This window comes from Periplaneta americana, chromosome 6, assembly GCF_040183065.1.
Source record: "Periplaneta americana isolate PAMFEO1 chromosome 6, P.americana_PAMFEO1_priV1, whole genome shotgun sequence".
Classification (NCBI taxonomy): Eukaryota; Metazoa; Arthropoda; class Insecta; order Blattodea; family Blattidae; genus Periplaneta; species Periplaneta americana.
The window spans coordinates 37,533,705-37,551,946 of NC_091122.1; the positions used below are offsets into that span (position 1 = coordinate 37,533,705).

At 34.8% G+C, this 18,242-nt stretch overlaps 1 protein-coding gene across 4 annotated transcripts in view; it reads right to left on the reverse strand.

The window, feature by feature from the left end:
• The window catches only part of LOC138701224 (rhomboid-related protein 3-like), a 23,392-nt gene continuing 5,150 nt past the window's right edge, over nucleotides 1–18,242 (reverse strand). For 3 of the 4 annotated variants that reach the window (XM_069827901.1, XM_069827899.1, XM_069827902.1), the window contains exons 4-8: nucleotides 17,749–17,922; nucleotides 15,167–15,303; nucleotides 13,474–13,687; nucleotides 12,199–12,312; nucleotides 1–10,384 (exon numbers count right to left, since the gene is read on the reverse strand). In XM_069827901.1, the coding sequence (XP_069684002.1) occupies nucleotides 10,193–10,384; nucleotides 12,199–12,312; nucleotides 13,474–13,687; nucleotides 15,167–15,303; nucleotides 17,749–17,922 (831 nt within the window). In that variant the 3' untranslated portion in view covers nucleotides 1–10,192. The remainder of the gene's footprint in view (nucleotides 10,385–12,198; nucleotides 12,313–13,473; nucleotides 13,688–15,166; nucleotides 15,304–17,748; nucleotides 17,923–18,242) is intronic. The other variant, XR_011332479.1, reaches the window with a different exon arrangement.

Below are 18,242 nucleotides of genomic sequence, written 5' to 3' on the forward strand. Positions count from 1 at the left end.
GAACTCAGTGCAAACATACAAAGTCATCATTCTTTTATTGTATTTCGGGTAAATGTTCTCACTCTTTTCAAAGTGAGAAACACTGTTCTGTGGTCATGAGGATGGTCACTAGGATCTGCAGTTGGATAGTTTCTAGTAAAAGTGTCACCAAATTGTTTTCATATAATTTAGCAAGGTTAACGCACTTTGAGAATTTTAAAAATCTGTTATGTTGTTGAGCACATTCGATTCGTGGTGCAATTCCCAAGAGTTCAGTTACACCCTGTCCCAGATTTTTTCGAAAGCATTTCGAGATCCAATTTGTCCTGGATTTTGCCAAAGATGTCATAATTTATACCGATTTAGATTTTTCTACACATATAGTAATGTTTTTAATAATAATAATAATAATAATAATAATAATAATAATAATAATCCGTGGCACTACAGCGGGCACGAAGGGCAAAGACCGACCAGTCAGCTGCTGGCCTCACAGCCACATGCCGAAGCAGAGGTGAACGATCATCCAATCAGAATGGAGGTATCGTGTGGTTAGCACGATGAGCTTCCCAGCTGGTTTGCATAACCAGATTTCGCTACCTATCGTAGCTCCCCAAGTGCATCACGATGCTGGTTGGGCACTGGTCCCATACACTGGCCGAAATTTCATGAGAAAATTTCTTCCCCCATGAGGACTCGAACCAGCGTGCATTCCGTAATGCGAGTCCTAGACAGGATACCTTAGACCACGACGTCATGGCGCGGGACAGTAATGTTTTTATGAGATGTGAACTTAGGAAAGCTGAGGAAACACAACGAGAAAACACGCAACCGACGAAGCTTTAACCATATCTAAAAAGGTTCAAATATATCCCACTCTAAAAAGAATAAAAAAACTATATACAGTAGAACTTGGTTATAGCGACCTCGTTTTGTGCGATACCTCGCCTATAATGTCAAATATTCTGTGGTCCCAACTAATTCCCCATAAGACATATGCTTTCCTACTTTGCTTAATACGACAAACACATATGCGTCTACCTCGCATATAACGTCATTTTCAACCTCAGTTTTGAATAAGATTTTCTAAGAACCAAAGTATTTTAAGAAATATTTTGTTGAAATCTGACCCTGACAAATTCTTTACAGTCTCCTTCTGTCATAGACCTCTGAAATGCAGACAGATTCCCCACCCCATTGTAACCTGCCCGAATTCATGCGGCATTAGGATTAGTTTCGACAGGAAGTTTTCACTAAGTGCACGCATTTTAAAGCAGTATGGCCACTAAAAGGAGTGACACTTTAGAAGTCATTAGAATTATGAACATGTTCTATGAAGCTAGGGAAGGGAGTAGTGAAATTGCAACTGAAATTGTGAACATAGAACGTAATTTAGCCCTAGAAAGTGTGTATTGGGCAAGTAGAAGACAACAGAGTAAAATGACTGATTACTTCACTTCTATGTAAAGTAGTTTGGTGGTGAGTACTGAACAAACTGTTTTAATACAGAATACTGTATTTATAATTGTAGGCCTACGTGTATTTTTATGTTCATTGTAGGCTTAAAAGTCAATACATAAATCCAAAATAAGTCTAATTAAGTTTGTTACTTTTCATTTTCCACCCCACTAGATTGATAATGTGAATCTCGGTTACTACGACACTCGTTTATAACAACATAATTTTTAAGATCCCTTGGATGTCGTTATAACCAAGTTCTACTGTACAGTCATCACTCATCCCCAGAGCGCTACAAAGAAAAGAAAAGATCAAATTCCTGCACAAAATACGAACAGACATCTGTATGCAGAGAAAAGGAAAACATATAAAAAAAAACTGCTAACAACCAAGAAAGCTAATTTTAAAGAAGAACAAGTAAAGTACCAAGCTCAAGAGGCGCTAACAGATCCCTACTGTGTCCTTGGCAGGAAGTCAACCAGCACTGCACAGAGATCCTAATGCAATCTTGAGAAAAACATTTCTCCCTCTCTTCAACAGAGGTAACCAACTGCAGCATGTCAAATCAAAGAGCCAGGGACATATGACATAGAGCTGATAAGCATAGTGGAAGAAGTAAGAGCAGCTGTCCCAGGGCAAAAGACAAGAAACCAGACCAAATGGAATTTATAATGAAAATCTCAAGGACACAGCAGTTCAACTGACTCCCCTTCTGGACTGATGTACTCAACACATTCAATAAAATATTTTAATATAGGCCTATATAATGCTATTTTTGTGTGCTTATGTTATTGTATTCATGTATTGCAATGTGTTGTTTTTTATTGCGTATTTATATTTTTCACGTAAATTTATATAAAAAGTTCACCATTCATTTACCCACTTCGCGAGGTGTCCCAATTTTGAGACTTAAAAATCTGGTCACCTTACAAAAACTAATGATGATACAACATTTAAAGGGGACAGTGACGAGCTCGTCTTTACGTAAAATGCAGTAGTATCTCCCATACTTCTCAACATCTAAACATTCCAATTGACCATTTTCAAAATATATCCTCCAAGACTCGCTTATACTACAACATTTCTCAAAAACATCTTCACGTTCTGTAGTCTTATTTTTTATTAATAATTCCATGTACATTACCACCATTACTGATTGCACAAAGCAAGAATCCATGAAACTCAAGACTCATCATGATTATATATTTTTCAAATTGTGTGCGAGAAGCATTGAAGAACAAAAGAGTTAAATGTTTTATTGCCAAGAACTCAGCATTTTTTTTTTAATTCTTGTAGGGGCGACTGACCTTCAGAGCCTTAATTTATGAGCAGTGATTGTGTATACATTATTTAAATTATCTAAAATATAATTTAATGTACTGAACTGTATAAAAGTAGGCAACTCTTGTTACAGAAAGCAAATATACTATACTTCAGTATAAAACTTCAGCAATTTCCTTGACTAGAGTTGTTTGTGTTTTATAGCTGTCCGTCATTTTTAAATACTATGTGTATAACAATATAGTTTAGTATCGTTTTTAAATATAAAATTAATTAATATGAAAATATAAACATCAGGTCACATTCTACCAAAATCTCTTACCAATATACCAATATAATTATTATTACAATACCACGAATATAAAAAATTAACTAAAACATGTTACAAGTTTTAAAAAAATATGAACATTTTATTATGTCACACATATCATGAAATATAAATATGTATACAATCTCAGGAATGAGATTTCGAATAATAGTTCTTCAGAGACAAAAAGCTTGGAAGCTTGGTTCCTCTCAGCTACTCGTAAATCTCCTTAATGTCACGTTTACTGTGCGCATTTTAAAAGAAAGCTATTTTGAAACATATAAAACTATTTCTTTTAGCTACTTTTATGTATCTTAGCAATGTTTCAGTTGATAAAAGTACATACAAAGACAACTTGTAATCAATTAGCTGTTAGAAGTTCCAGTTCATCAATTTATCTCATAACATTTATCTCCATTTTCAAGATTATAAAAATAATCACAAATAGAAATAACTATGAACCGAGAAGCTACTGTACTACAAGTGTGTCTTAAATGCATACATAGATGTAGCTTAGAATCTATCCTTCAAAAATCTATAAGGCAATAAGGCTCATACAGCATGGAGTAAGTAGGTCAAGGAATAATCATTACAACTGACACTCAGAATGAAAAACTCAATATTATTTTAAAGATGTAATTTTTTCGTGAAGTATTACGTACAAGATAAGAGATGGACATCATCACAAAAAGCTATTGATGCGAACTTTATTCATTACTACTTTATCTGTCTCATATTTGTAGGAAATATATGCTCCAATATTTTGGTAATTTCCTAATTTCCTTTACTCAAAAACGGAAGTCACAAATGGGAAGTTATTCTTAAATGAATTTTTTTTTTTTTACTTATAAATTTTAAGCACAATAATAAAAGATACACAATATTTAGACTGGAAATCATATTAGAATAATATTCAATGAGATGTCAGTCATGTGTACAAGAGAAATCGCATTCAAGTGATTCCACTGAAGTGTTACAAGAATCATGAAGCTACCTGTAGCAAGCAATGAAGTATAGCTTAACAACTTGAAGTAAAATCTCGTAAAATACACCAACTTCTGATCTTTCATCTCTTTCCCTTTCCCCTCGTCTTTCAGACGCCAATCTCAGTACCCGAGAGGGTGTCTGTAGGCATTGCAGGCAATAGAAGAGACCATTCTACATTACTGTCACAATTAAGATTCTCCATTTCTACCTTAACTTTCGGCTAGAAAGGTTCCTTAACACTAGCAATGCAAGTGACTAGTCAACCCCTAATCTTTTCTGTTAGCATGTGTAACAAAATTTAAGTGGATCTCCTGGCACATTACACCTGCAACTTCAATGTTGTTGATGGCGATTTCATTCTAGCCGAGTTATGCTGTGTGTCCATGTGTTATATTAAAGCAGAAATTTAAAAATATTATCATCCAAACAAGTATAAGGCCCAAGGCCTGTTATGGTCTCAGCGAGTCATTCTCGGTCTATCCCCTCCCCTTTTTACGGCCTAAAGATCTCTTCCCTTGGGTACGGTATTGAAGCATGGCTTTTGAAAATCTATTACGATTCATTGGACATGGTTTTTCCACTGCAGCTGGTACTTGTTTACGAACCATGAGACTGGTTGTAATTGAAGTTCTTGCATGATATTCTCATTTCTTTTGCGGCCCAAGCGACTTTTTCCTAGTGTTGTTCTCATAAATTTCATTTCATTTCACAGGCCATTATTCTGCTGATATCCGTACTTCTCATTGTCCATGCTTCACTTCCGTAACATAGTACAGGTCTAGCTAATGTTTTATACAAACGTATCCTTGTGTGTCGGGTCGCCCTACTAGGGAATGCTTCATAATTTTGTTGATTATCCCCATTGTTTTATTGTATTTGCAAATTTTATAAATTATAGCTATCAAGTCTCATATGAAAAGCCTTGGATGAATAGGAAGAATACTACTGACGACATTTGTAAAAATATGATCAATTATTTATTTCACATTGAATATATCGGTATTTATAATATATTATTTAAAAAACTATATTAGTCTGTATTTATTTACTGTACAACTTGCAGTGGATCAGGTAACACTGTGAATGTATATGTCTCTCTCATCCCCCCCCTCTCTTTCTCTCTCTCTCTACCTTTCTCTCACTTTCCTAACAACTAGTGCTCAACACGATCAAGCTAGGGTTTTACTTAAATTTGTGAAGCTATAATATATTAATACAGTAATTTTTAAAGGCTTATTTAGGGACAGGACCTATATAAAATAGTCGACCTGGTTGGCGAGTTGGTATAGCGCTGGCCTTCTAAGCCCAAGGTTGCGGGTTCGATCCCGGGTCAGGTCGATGGCATTTAAGTGTGCTTAAATGCGACAGGCTCATGTCAGTAGATTTACTGGCATGTAAAAGAACTCCTGCGGGACAAAATTCCGGCACAACCGGCGATGCTGATATAACCTCTGCAGTTGCGAGCGTCGTTAAATAAAACATAACTTTTTAACCTATATAAAATAACAAAATTTGTCCAAACATAACAAACTGTGTTTCTTTTATCAAAGAATCGCTTAATCTATGTAAATACCATTAAAAAAAAACCGCATCATGATATGATGCCAAACAAATGGTCTCTTATTATTTTGAAGTGGTCATGCGTGATCTCAGGACATTTAACTGTAGAAATTTCTTTTCTCAATTCTGCAAAACAAAACTTTCTACATTTTTCAATCTTCAACATGCAATGACTCTGGCACTATTAAAGATATTCATTTGAAATTTACAAGATAAGTGTAACGTAATTTAGTGAAATTTTCACATCTTCATTTTTGTATGAAATGTTTTTTTTTTTAATTGTTATTTGATATTCTTTTTAAATTCTCAATGAAGTGTTTTTAAAACTTCCTCACTTACATTTATTACGCCGTTCATAAGCTCTCATTTGAGAACTAAAATATGCATTTGTGTTAAAGGATTTCGTTCACTCGTTTTATATCAGTACCTTAATTTTTTAATCTTTTTTTTTAAGTTTGTGACCCCTGGTCTGTCCAAAAATTTAAACTAACACTTCAATCTTAATTTTCAAGACCTCTCATCATTTCTAGCCATTTAGATCATTACAGATATAACAAAAAATTAATAATAAAATGTTTTCATAGGTCCTGCCCCATAACATAAAAATAATTATTACGTGCTATTAATTCAATGATTATTACAAAATAATTAAATGAAACTGAATAACGTTATGAATGAGATGATGGGCAGGGCACTTAACACTTATGGGTGAATTCAGAAATGTGTATAGGCTAGTGTGTTAGTTGGGAGACCTGAGGGAAAAGGACCTTTAGAGAGGCGAAGACGTGGATGGAAGGATAATATTAAAATGGATTTGAGGGAGGTGAGATATGATGGTAAGGACTGGATTAATCTTGCTCAGGATAGGGACCGATGGAGGGCTTATGTGAGAGTGACAATGAACCTCCGGGTTCCTTAAAAGCCATTTGTAAGTAATTAAATGAAACTGTTACTTTAGTTTTTAAGTGTCAATTCCATATTAAAAAGACATATATTTAATACATGTAACCACATAAATTAGCCTGAAAAAGCAGAACATGACAATTTTCAGGTGAAAATAAATTAATGAAAGCACACAAGCACACTGTAAAATTTAAAAGACAGTGACAATGCATCTAACTTTGAAAGTTATTCAGGAACAAATGTAACGAGTTGGAAATAAAATATTATCAAGAAATTAAGATACTGGTCAAATTTACATTGTCAGAACAATGCCCTATGTTGAGATAAAGATACAGTATTCAGTTTTACTTGCTCCTTTTGAAATATTTAAAAAGTAATATAATCAAACTTTTCCAATGTTTTAAAAATACTAAAAAGACAATGCATAGTAAATCATGTTGAGTTATGGATTTTATGTTCAAAGAAGGCACAGATTACATAAAGATACCGAAAACTGTTCGGAACAACTATTTAACACACTATTTAGTAGCATAAACTCAATTCCATTTTCATACTGGGTAAATGTGGCCTATTTTTAGAAATGCATATTCACTCAACACATCAATGTTTGTCTCTACATACCGTACATAATTATGTTAGATCTTGAACATTGATTATCATCAGTTTGAGCATTTAATTAATGATATGTCATATAAACATAAACTGCACCATAGTAGGTGCAAAAAAGGAACATCTTTGAAATAAAGGAACGGGGATGGAAACAAGGCTGCAAAGGTAATATTTCTTTCTGTTTTACTTTGCCTCACACTAAGATTTGATTTCTCACAAATAATAAGCAAAGTATATTCTTGGCTATCTCTACTTTATGATATTCTTACCATCTTAAAGAGTTTCATTATATCGCAAATATTATGGGCCAGACATGGGTGTCTGAAAATCAAGATATACAGTAAAACTTCTTTTATAGGTTTCACACTTACATGTTTATCATGTTTCAACTTGCTGCAAAATTCCTATACTTTCCATGTGAATTTATTTTGGTTATACATTTTTCGTTTCTACGTTTTTTTTTACACTTATAGGATTGATCGTATTTTAAACCCCACAAGATATCATTTATACATTCTAAATAAATTTTACTTGAAAGCAAAAATATCACACGTGTTCATTTTAAGATGCAGTCCACTTTGAAATTCGTGGAAATTCGAAGCTGCTCATGTTTGACTCCAACAATCTTGTGTCCTTTAATGATGCTGTTAATGCTTTAGAAACAGTGAAACATTTTGTAACACACCATGATATAATTTAACAAATTATGAAATAGTTACCACAATTTGAGGACATGGCATATTCCATAGGAGCAAGCACCCCAAAATAACCAATTGTTTTTTGTAAAATAATCGCATGTTATTAAATGAAGATCACACATGAAGAACAAGATAAGTTACCGTTGTAAATTTTCTAGATTGGAGTTTGAAATGTACCTACCTAATACATCAGCCAGGTTTGGTTCTAAGCAGCTACATTTTTCTGCAAATAATCTTACATTCTTCAAGAATATGTATTATAAATTTGAGTACTGTATTACAGATTCAAAGATAGCTTAAAATGTGAAGTTATACATTTCTTTTGTAACACCTCAAAATCTGTGCTTCAGTGGCTAGTCATGATAATATCTTTGAAAAATATTGGAGTGCAAGAGGTCAAATGACTTTATTGTAAAACGCCTGGCATTAGAAAACAACAACATTTCTTTTGTGAAAATTTACTAAATTGACTTGTTCTCCCCATATAGTCTTGAAAAGCTAATTGAGATGTTATTATAGTAATATGCGTTACAAGAGCGGTATGTTGAAGTTTTCATGTTCAACTACGTTTCGCTTTTTCAATTTCCGAGAATTGAAAGAAAACATACCGCTCGTGTATCGTACATTATTTTGTGCGAAGATCGTTTATTACATATCTGAAAGAGGAATTTCTAATTAGTTGCAATGAAATCTCCATCTTGGTTTCTGTTCAATGACGGCAAATTTGCAAAACAAAAATATCTATCTTCAACATTGTTGCTTTAAAATGTTTTCTGTGTTTACTATACTCCAGCAGGCCGTGATATACAGTACGTCTGTCTTTTTTTCCCCCCAGTCTAGTTTGGAATCTTGTTGACTTTTTTCACGGCTTCCTTAATGTTACTTGCATCACGAATGCAGTAACTTTAGTAGAGTTTCCTTAATTTTTGCAAATATTTAAAAACAATAATTAACAGTGCAATTTAGGTGAAATTGCAGTGGTAAGTTCCCAATTTATAATTATTACTATATTGAACGTCTCTAAAAATAATATGTTAAAAGCCTAAAGCAGTAAAAACAATATGTCACTTAAGCGATAAGAAGAGGGAAATTGTTATGTGTTGGGAATACTGAATGTGGAATTTTAGACTTTCCGCAGATTGGTTTTGTGTGGAAACCAAGCAAATACGCACGATCTCGCACAAAATGTAATTTCAGTTATACGTTTTTCCCACTTATATGTTTTTTCTTTAGACCCCATAAAAACGTATAAATGAAGTTTTACTGTATTTTTTCCTTGTTTTGTTTCATAAAAAATGTAATATTCATAAAAAAATTAAATACACCTAACACTATTATGCAGAAACATTTCCTTTACAATAGTTATATGAAATCCAAAAATAACCTCAGTTTTTTATGTATATATACGTAAACAGCTAATATCAGGCACTTTACATAATTGCTTATCCTGCTCATTCTTAATAGTACATGTTAACACTAATGGCCAGTGCAACAAAATATACACTGTAACCCTGCCATTATGTGGTAACAAAACACTTATCACAAATTTGTGGAAGTTATATAAGTGCAGCACAAGCTTTCATAGTGAAAAATAATGTGTTCAATCTTGAAATGACACTTTTTTCAGTAACATAATAACAATATCATATAATAATATAAATAATACGGTATTATAATACATATATAATATAAAAAGAAAAAAGATTAAAAATAAAGAGAGATGCAAATGTAAATTCAATTTGATGTGAAACGTTAAGCGAAAACAAAGTAGATTTGCTACTGTGCATCATATGTTACTATATTTTCTACATTTTTTTAGTAGTTACTTACTTTCAATGTCATCAATAGACGAGATTCTGAAAATTTTCTTAATACATTTCATTTCTTTTATTCACACATATTTAAGACTTTTTGAAAGACGAAAATAACCTTGTAAATTCTGATGCTGACTTCAACCTTCTTGTTTAACAAATTTTCCTTTTAGGACATAATGCAGATGTATAATTCGCGAATATATTAAAAATATAGAAGTTAAATTTAAGAAAATGTTGTATACATAAACACTGTAATAACAAAATTAAAAAATTATTACCGAGTATTAATTACAAAAATATGTAACCATTTATTCAAACATTTTTTTGGTCACTCACTGCATTATTGTGCAATAAAGAAATGTGTCATATAAGGAACCAAGATGCAATAATATTTTATCACAATTACTGTTATACAACAGAATAATATTAGAGAAAGATAGACAGCACTGTTTATGTCAATTCATTGCGCTTTTCAAATAATGAAATTTCCCTTGTTTCAACAACTACTGGTTCTAAAGCAAAATATCATTCCTTTTAAGTTTCGAACATATGATGAAGTGCTTCCATCCAATCTAGACAAACTTCAATCTTTAACACTACTGAGATTGTGGGAAGTATGAAGGGAATGCTGCATTCCAAATAATAGCTGCCAGCATAAGAACTGTGTACAAAATAATACTGGCCCACCATACTTTTTTTTCCCAAGATTTAACTTCCAAATTCCGAAGAACGTTGATACCAACAAGGAGACCAGCAATTGCTCCTGCTAAATGAGCAACATAACCAATCTGTAAAAGATCACATTAAAATATTACAAAAAAGATTTATTTACATATTATAAGCAGACAGCGGATTTTCCATCTGATACCGAACATTAGGTGTACGTCAGTTGGAGGAAAGTCACTGAACTCATTGCTACGCTCCCTTTGTAAACCAAGGGATGTGATGTCCTGTCACTCTGTAGGAACCGAAAATTCACTGTCTGATTATAAGTTCAGAGGACGGTAACAGACTTTTAATATATTCTCATGAAGTAGGAGAAATAATCAATTTCCAAATTTCAGCAGAAATATGTACATGTTTTGAGCACTCTTGAATAATTGTTTAAAGACTTCTCAATGATGTCTCCCTTTGTGTGCAGATAATAAGTCAAGTAATAATAAGCCCAATTCTAATTGGTATGTGCAACACTTGCCAAAAATGTAAGGACACTCCTCAAAAACATTGTGATTTACCCTTATATTTTTGTTAGAATCTATAATTCACTATTATAAATTTAATAATAATAATAATAATAATAATAATAATAATAATAATAATAATAATAATAATAATCCGTGGTGCCACAGCCCTTGAAGGGCCCAAACCGATCAGCTGGCTGCTGGGTCATGTTCACATGCAGAATGGAGATATCGTGTGGTTAGCACGATGATCCCCCCCACCTTTATAGCTGGCTTTCGCAACCAGATTTCGCTACCTATCATAGCTCCCAAAGTGCATCATGCTGCTTGGTGGGCACCGGTCCCATACACTGGCCGAAATTTCATGAGAAAATTTCTTCCCCTGTGAGGACTCGAACTAGCGTGCATTCCATAATGTGAGTCCTAGCCAGGACTTAGACCACAATGCCACGGCGAGGGTCATTATAAATATGAAGAGCATTTAAAATGCACATTTTGGTGATAATTGGAATTCTCTTGCTTAGAAATGGCTATGTATTCGCAGAATTTATAAGACCTATGTAAAAAACACATTTTTTTTTTTAATTAAAAGAAATATATAAGTGATTACTAATAAAACAACGAACATACTATTTTTTTTTCTTTGTGCCAAATAAAACTTCTTTCTATTTCTTCTTGTTTAATGGTGGGTACTCGACTGTTCGTCGTTGACCCATATGAAGCCAGTTGTGCAGACCAATTTATCAACAGTCAATGTCCAGGGTGCACCATAGGAGACTGGTATATGCTACACTCTCCATGAGATGAGATGGAGATATATTGGAATGCCACAGGGGACCCAGAGCCCCAGAAAAATCCCTGTGTTATCTGGACCACAGACTTGCCCAACACAAGTTATAAATCAGGGGTACACCGGGGATTGAACCTGGGTGCACAGGATTATAAGTTCAGTGCTCTAGCCATTGGACCACTGTGGCAGTGCCAAATGAAACTGTATTTTTAAATGTTTAGTTTTTTTTAGGTGTTCTTATATTTTTGGTAAGCACTGTAAGAGGTTTACTGAAGTGTCTACAAACAATTAGTTCTCTCCCTTCTTTCCCATGAACAAAAGGTAAATTTAGTCTATTTTCTGAAATATTATATAATTGAGAATAAATAACCTTACATACATTCATTTGATACATTCTGATGAATTCTACGAGTTAAATATTCACTAATATGCTTAAAATTATAAACAAGATAATATGAATAAACTGAAATATACTGTACATAAATTCAACCTGATATCTCAGCACAGTTCAAAATGATATGCAAGTTCACTTTTGTCATTTTTATGCTTCTCAGAACTACGTTCTAATGAAATATAATCAAATAAGTCTGACATTAAAGTTAAGACAGTGAGAGTGTGCAAATTGTATTACCTGACTTTCTTGCAGTAGGACGTATCTTGTATATACAGCTGCACCAACATCAACCACCACCAAGACTAAGAAGATCAGAAGTTGATACAATGCAAACTGCATCTCAGCCCAATTCTATGCAATAAAAAAAATATATATTTTAACAGAAACCGAAGATGTCATCTATACTGAATAATGTTTACTGTAACAGAAAAAGTAGGAATTTAGGCCTCGCGCATTAGGCCTACATATACAAAATTTGAAACATGAACATGTTCTGTAACTTAAACAGGATTAATATCTGGTTAAATTGTTTTACTATTGTGTGAAAAAAAATAAATTGGAGATCAATAAATTTACTTTGAACACTGAACATTCTAACCTTCAACTGAATTATATATATTATTTTAATGTACCGAAGTACATATGATATTTCCATGCAGATGTTCTGCATCATCATACGATGTAAGAGTAATGGAACGGAGAAAAATTCTCTCCGGCGCCGGGATTTGAACCTGGGTTTTCAGCTCTACGTGCTGATGCTTTATCCACTAAGCCACACCGGATACCACCCCGGCGTCGGACAGAATCGTCCGATATATGATATGCGTAAATCACTTCGTGATTTAAGATGGCGCTTATTCCGTCGGATCCCGGCCAACTAGTCACTCATAACGAGTGCACCTCAGCACATGTGTGGACTTCGGTCCTACGTTCATAGACATCTATGATGTAGTGCAGAGGGCGGCCACTAGAGGGAACCCAAGAGTTGGAGCTTAATCTGACATATGATATGCGTAAATCACTTCGTGATTTAGGACGGTGCTTATTCCGTCGGATTCCGGCCAACTAGTTACTCATAACGAGTGCACCTCAGCACATATGTGGACTTCGGTCCTACGTTCATAGACATCTATGACGTGGCTTAGTGGATAAAGCATCAGCACGTAGAGCTGAAAACCCAGGTTCAAATCCCGGCGCCGGAGAGAATTTTTCTTCGTTCCATTACTCTTACATCGTTCAACTGAATTATCAGCAAACACTATTTCTTTATCTCAGGAATTATCAATAATGAATGAAGCCACATTTGTCCAGTAGAAATGGATTCGGAACACCTCAAAATCTGTGCTTCAGTGGCTGGCCATGATAATATCTTTGAAAAATAATGGAATGCAAGAGGTCAAATGACTTTATTGTCAAACGCCTGGCATTAGAAAACAACAACAACAACATTTGTCCAGTGACTTACTACAGTTTGCATAATATAATTTATAATAATCATATACTATAACTCACCATGCATATGGTTGCAAGATGTGCTGAAATTAAAGCGTAAACTCCACCTGATGCACCTGCCAGAAAGACACTTGGATCAGATACTGATGTTCCAAGTGACCCAGCCACAACACCTGCCAGATATACAATGACTACACGCCACCATCCATGTACCATTTCCAATGGAACACCCAGCATGATCTGGACGAACAGGTTGACGACCAAATGGAACACACTGTAACAAGAAGTATTGTTTCTGTTGGTACTAGTCCTTGTTACTAGTCGAGTCTCAATTTGTCAATAATTCTCTATACTTTACTCATTTCTAAAACAGATCAACAAAATGCAAAACTTGCAACAACTATCCTGCTCACTTCAACTTAAGGACAGCCCTGATTATAAAAGCTAACCAACCTATAAATTTTTTTAAATAGCAATTTATGTTAAAAGTCATCAAATGATTCAACTGAATACACAGTAGCAAAGTATTTCGTCCAACTGTTCATAAATTATAAGAAAATCCATCACATTATCTTTAAGTACATTGATGAATATCTCGGAAAAAGAATTATGTAACATTTAATTCCACGAATTTCACAATAAATGGTATAGCTCGCGCAAGAAACGATTACCGAAAACCGATGGTGGCATTGCTGTCTGTTTTGACGTGTGTTTGTAGGCATGCCGAGAGGGGAGAGGTGCAAGCCAATAGAAGTACTGTCTCTTCCAAGAAAATGAACAAATGAGGACATCGTTGTGGAAATAAAGAACGTAGCAAGAGAAAAATTCGAAGCTAATTAAACGCTCAACATATGTTTACGAATGAAATAATAATAATACTGTGCGATACAAGACAAGTATTCACATGCAATGGAACAAACTAAAGTCGTAATGTAACTATCACAACGCAAGACAGATTCTATTGATATCATTTCTCTTCCGACTGTACTCTTGAATATCATTCAAGTTATCTCGTGACCTTTCCTCTCGCCCGCTCTACCTTATCGCAGTGTTTGATTCGCATTCCATCCGTCGGTAATCCGTGGTTGCAAGACCTATATCAAAGGATACGAGGCGCGTCCATAAAGTAACTTTCTCACCCATCCCACAGCTAGCAAACCATATGTTGTGCGAAGCGACTGCATGTACGTGATAGAGTAATGTCCTGGCATGGTGCATGCGCTAGCGGAACTTCCCGAATGCTCTCAGTAGCTTCGTTGCATTGGTTGAAGATGGATGCTCCTATTCGAGCTCCCGCCACGTGTGAAGTACGATCAGTGATAAAGTTTTTGAATGCACAGGGCATAGCGCCGATTGAAATTTATTGTCAGCTGTGCCAGGTCTATGGGCCTAACGTCATGAGCAACCAGATGGTGCGTTGCTGCTGTAGACAATTTTCAGCAGGACGCCAAAATGTGCATGACGAGGAGTGCAGTGGGAGGCCAACCATCATCACAGACGACCTTGTGGAGCAACGCAGAAATGGGTGGGGGAAACAGAGACGTGACATAATCACTCGGTTAGACAGTAGCATATAGGTAGCCAGAAAGAACTATGAATTGGCTTCAGAGCTCTTCTGCAAGTTATGATGAGTGATATCCCTTTTATTTGTCCAGGATCGAACCCATGTCAACAGCCAATTCCATTACCTCCTGAGCTTTGTACACCACAAGCTATGCTATATTTCTGACTGACCACTTAATAGTATACTCACCCAACATGTACAAACATGTAAGTAAGAAATCTCCAAGCTTCATATCTCTTGTGTGGATTATAGATGAACACCCTTGCAGCAGGACCATTGACAGAGGATGTTCCATCCGATATTTCATCCCAAAGGAAAGCTGCTATCTGAAATTTCATATATGCATAATTATCATAAAGTACTACAAGGCAAATAATGATACAAATAAAAAGATATGATTATTGTATACAACAATTCACGTTAAACTTCAATATAGAGTAATCATCATCAGCTGTTCCGGTTTACAAAATTTTCTTTCCATCTCTTTACAGGGCATCCTAGTGATCTTTCTCCTGTGGGTCTGTAATTCAAGACTGCTTGAGGGATCCCTGTTCTAGGCATATGCTTGACACGACGGTGCCAATTATCTTGTTATCACTGTATATACTGCAGTACTGATTCCATTCTGAATTCTTGTAAGATGTCTTCATTTCTTTTGTGAGTAATTTTATGTAAATATACTTTAGTATTTAGCATTTTTCACTCATGAGCACAAAATTAATCAATTTTGAACACAAACACTGCTGACAATGAAATGGGCTCAAGATACAGAACTAACGCCTTTAATGCCATTAGTGATTATAAATTAATAATAATAATAATAATAATAATAATAATAATAATAATAATGATGATAATAATAACAGCAAATAAGACTACTTAATTTTCATAATCATCGTCTTCCTCTGGTATTTTTAATTCGTTCATAGATCTCCATCTACCATCTGTTAGTGTCAGCTATTATAAAGTAGTAGTTCACTATTCATGTATTACGGTCTTCAATACACTACCTAATTATTTTAAAGCTTTGAAGGACCAAGAGAAAAGGTTCAGAACAGAATTAACCAAATCTCTGCATACTTATAAACCCAAACAGGTAAATAGTCCAAATGGGATTCGAACCTACAATACATGCCCGATCACAGCCTTGCAATGCCAGTGGTCCTTCTTCCTTATAAAAAAAATGGTTTCCTGAATCTCTTTCGAAAGTCACTGTCGTGAAGATTATGAACCAACATGATACATTCACAAACAGTGACACTCCTTGGGCATACATACATAAGCGTTCTGTCCATGGCCAGGTCTTTCACTGCAAACCCAGCATTCTCCAATCTTTCCTATTTTCTGCCTTCCTCTTAGTCTCTGCATATGATCCACATATCTTAATGTCATCTATCATCTGATATATTCCTCTGCCATGAACTCTTCTCCCATTCACCATTCCTTCCAGTGCATCCTTCAGTAGGCAGTTTCTTCTTAGCCAGTGACCCAATCAATTTCTTTTTCTCTTTCTGATCAGTTTCAGCATTATTCTTTCTTCACCCATTCTTTCCAACACAGCTTCATTTCTTATTTTGTCTGTCCACTTCACATGCTCCATTCTTCTCCATATCCACATTTCAAATGCTTCTATTCATTTCTCTTCATCTCATCGTAATGTCCATGTTTCCATGGGCATGTAGTCAACATGATGCAATGTTACAAGTTATAAATACCAGTATGTTAAAATTACAATACATACTAGGCCTATTTTCATTAATGTATGCAGATAATAAAAAATGGGTAAGTTCATATCACAATAGGCCTATATTTAAGTAAAGAAAGTCCCTGAACATAGGCAGAGATATTTTTTTTTATTTAAGTAGGTTATTTTACGACGCGTATCAACATCTTAGGTTATTTAGCGTCTGAATGATATGAAGATGATAATGGCGGTGAAATGAGTCCGGGGTCCAGCACCAAGAGTTACCCAGCATTTGTTCAAATTGGGTTGAGGGAAAACTCCGGAAAAAACCCCAACCAGATAACTTGCCCCAACCGGGATTCGAACCCGGGCCACCTGGTTTCGCGGTCAGCCGTGTTAACCTTTACTCCACAGGTATGGACAGGCAGAAATAGAACAGCAACATGCCAATTATATCAAATAAATATTTTCGATTTTTCTTGTATGAACTTGAGTTGTGCCATCAGCCATAACTGATTATGTAGAATGCTTCATATTTGTCAACTTCGCCATTTGTTATCACTTGTATGGTCACTAGTTGTAGGTTGAACATCATCATCTGCAATAATAGCAGATGATCGACACTTACAATATTATCCATAGAATTAGCAGATTCTTCATTATTACTAATATGTTTACTTCCACTTTGTTCTATACCTTCAGAAAAAGAACGAATATCTCGCGAACTCATTGTCACATGAAGTGAACTCAATGAACTCTCTCTAGAAAATGTTTCAGGCTTGTCTCATTTCTTTCTTACCCATAATACAAAAAGATATAAAGCATAAAGAATGCCTATATTTAGAAACATAATGTTTATTTAATGGTTGATTTGTACCTATATTAATTTGCAGATAAACCTACTACAATTCCTCAGAATTATCCTTTCTTCATATCTAATGCCAGAGAGAGACAGTAGCCTATATAATTTTGACCTACGAGCATTACACTCCTATGAACCCTCGTATCTCTGCCTATGCCCTCTGTGGTCACAGAATGCACAGCACATGCATATAGGCTAATTTATTAATATCAGAGTTACACTTACCTCTATAATACTGACGAGTATCATGCACAATGCTGGAGGATAACAGCTATATTCCTTCTCATAATCTCCTTTTCCATCCAATTCATCAACTGTCAGTCTGCGTCTTACCACAGTTGCTCTAATGTAACGATTCAGTGCACGTCCCATAATGCCTTGAGTCTCTGTATGTTGAGTCTGAAGAGAAAAATTTAACACTCAATTATCAGTTCTTTATAATATGTTCCTCTCAAGCTACACACACTATTCACATATCATGAAATAATTAAATGACGATAATGGAACATGGATTGAATTGGCAGAGAAAGCCCAAGTATTCAGACGAAGCTTGGCACAGTCCCTTGGACCTTGACTACTCAACTCTTACAGGGTTACTGGGTCAGAACACTTCTCTTTATGTCTGGACTGATAGGTTCATAGATATGAGCATAAAGCAAAATCTGTGACGTTTTTAAAATGCATGTATAAAGAACTGATGTTGCAAGATCAGTATAATA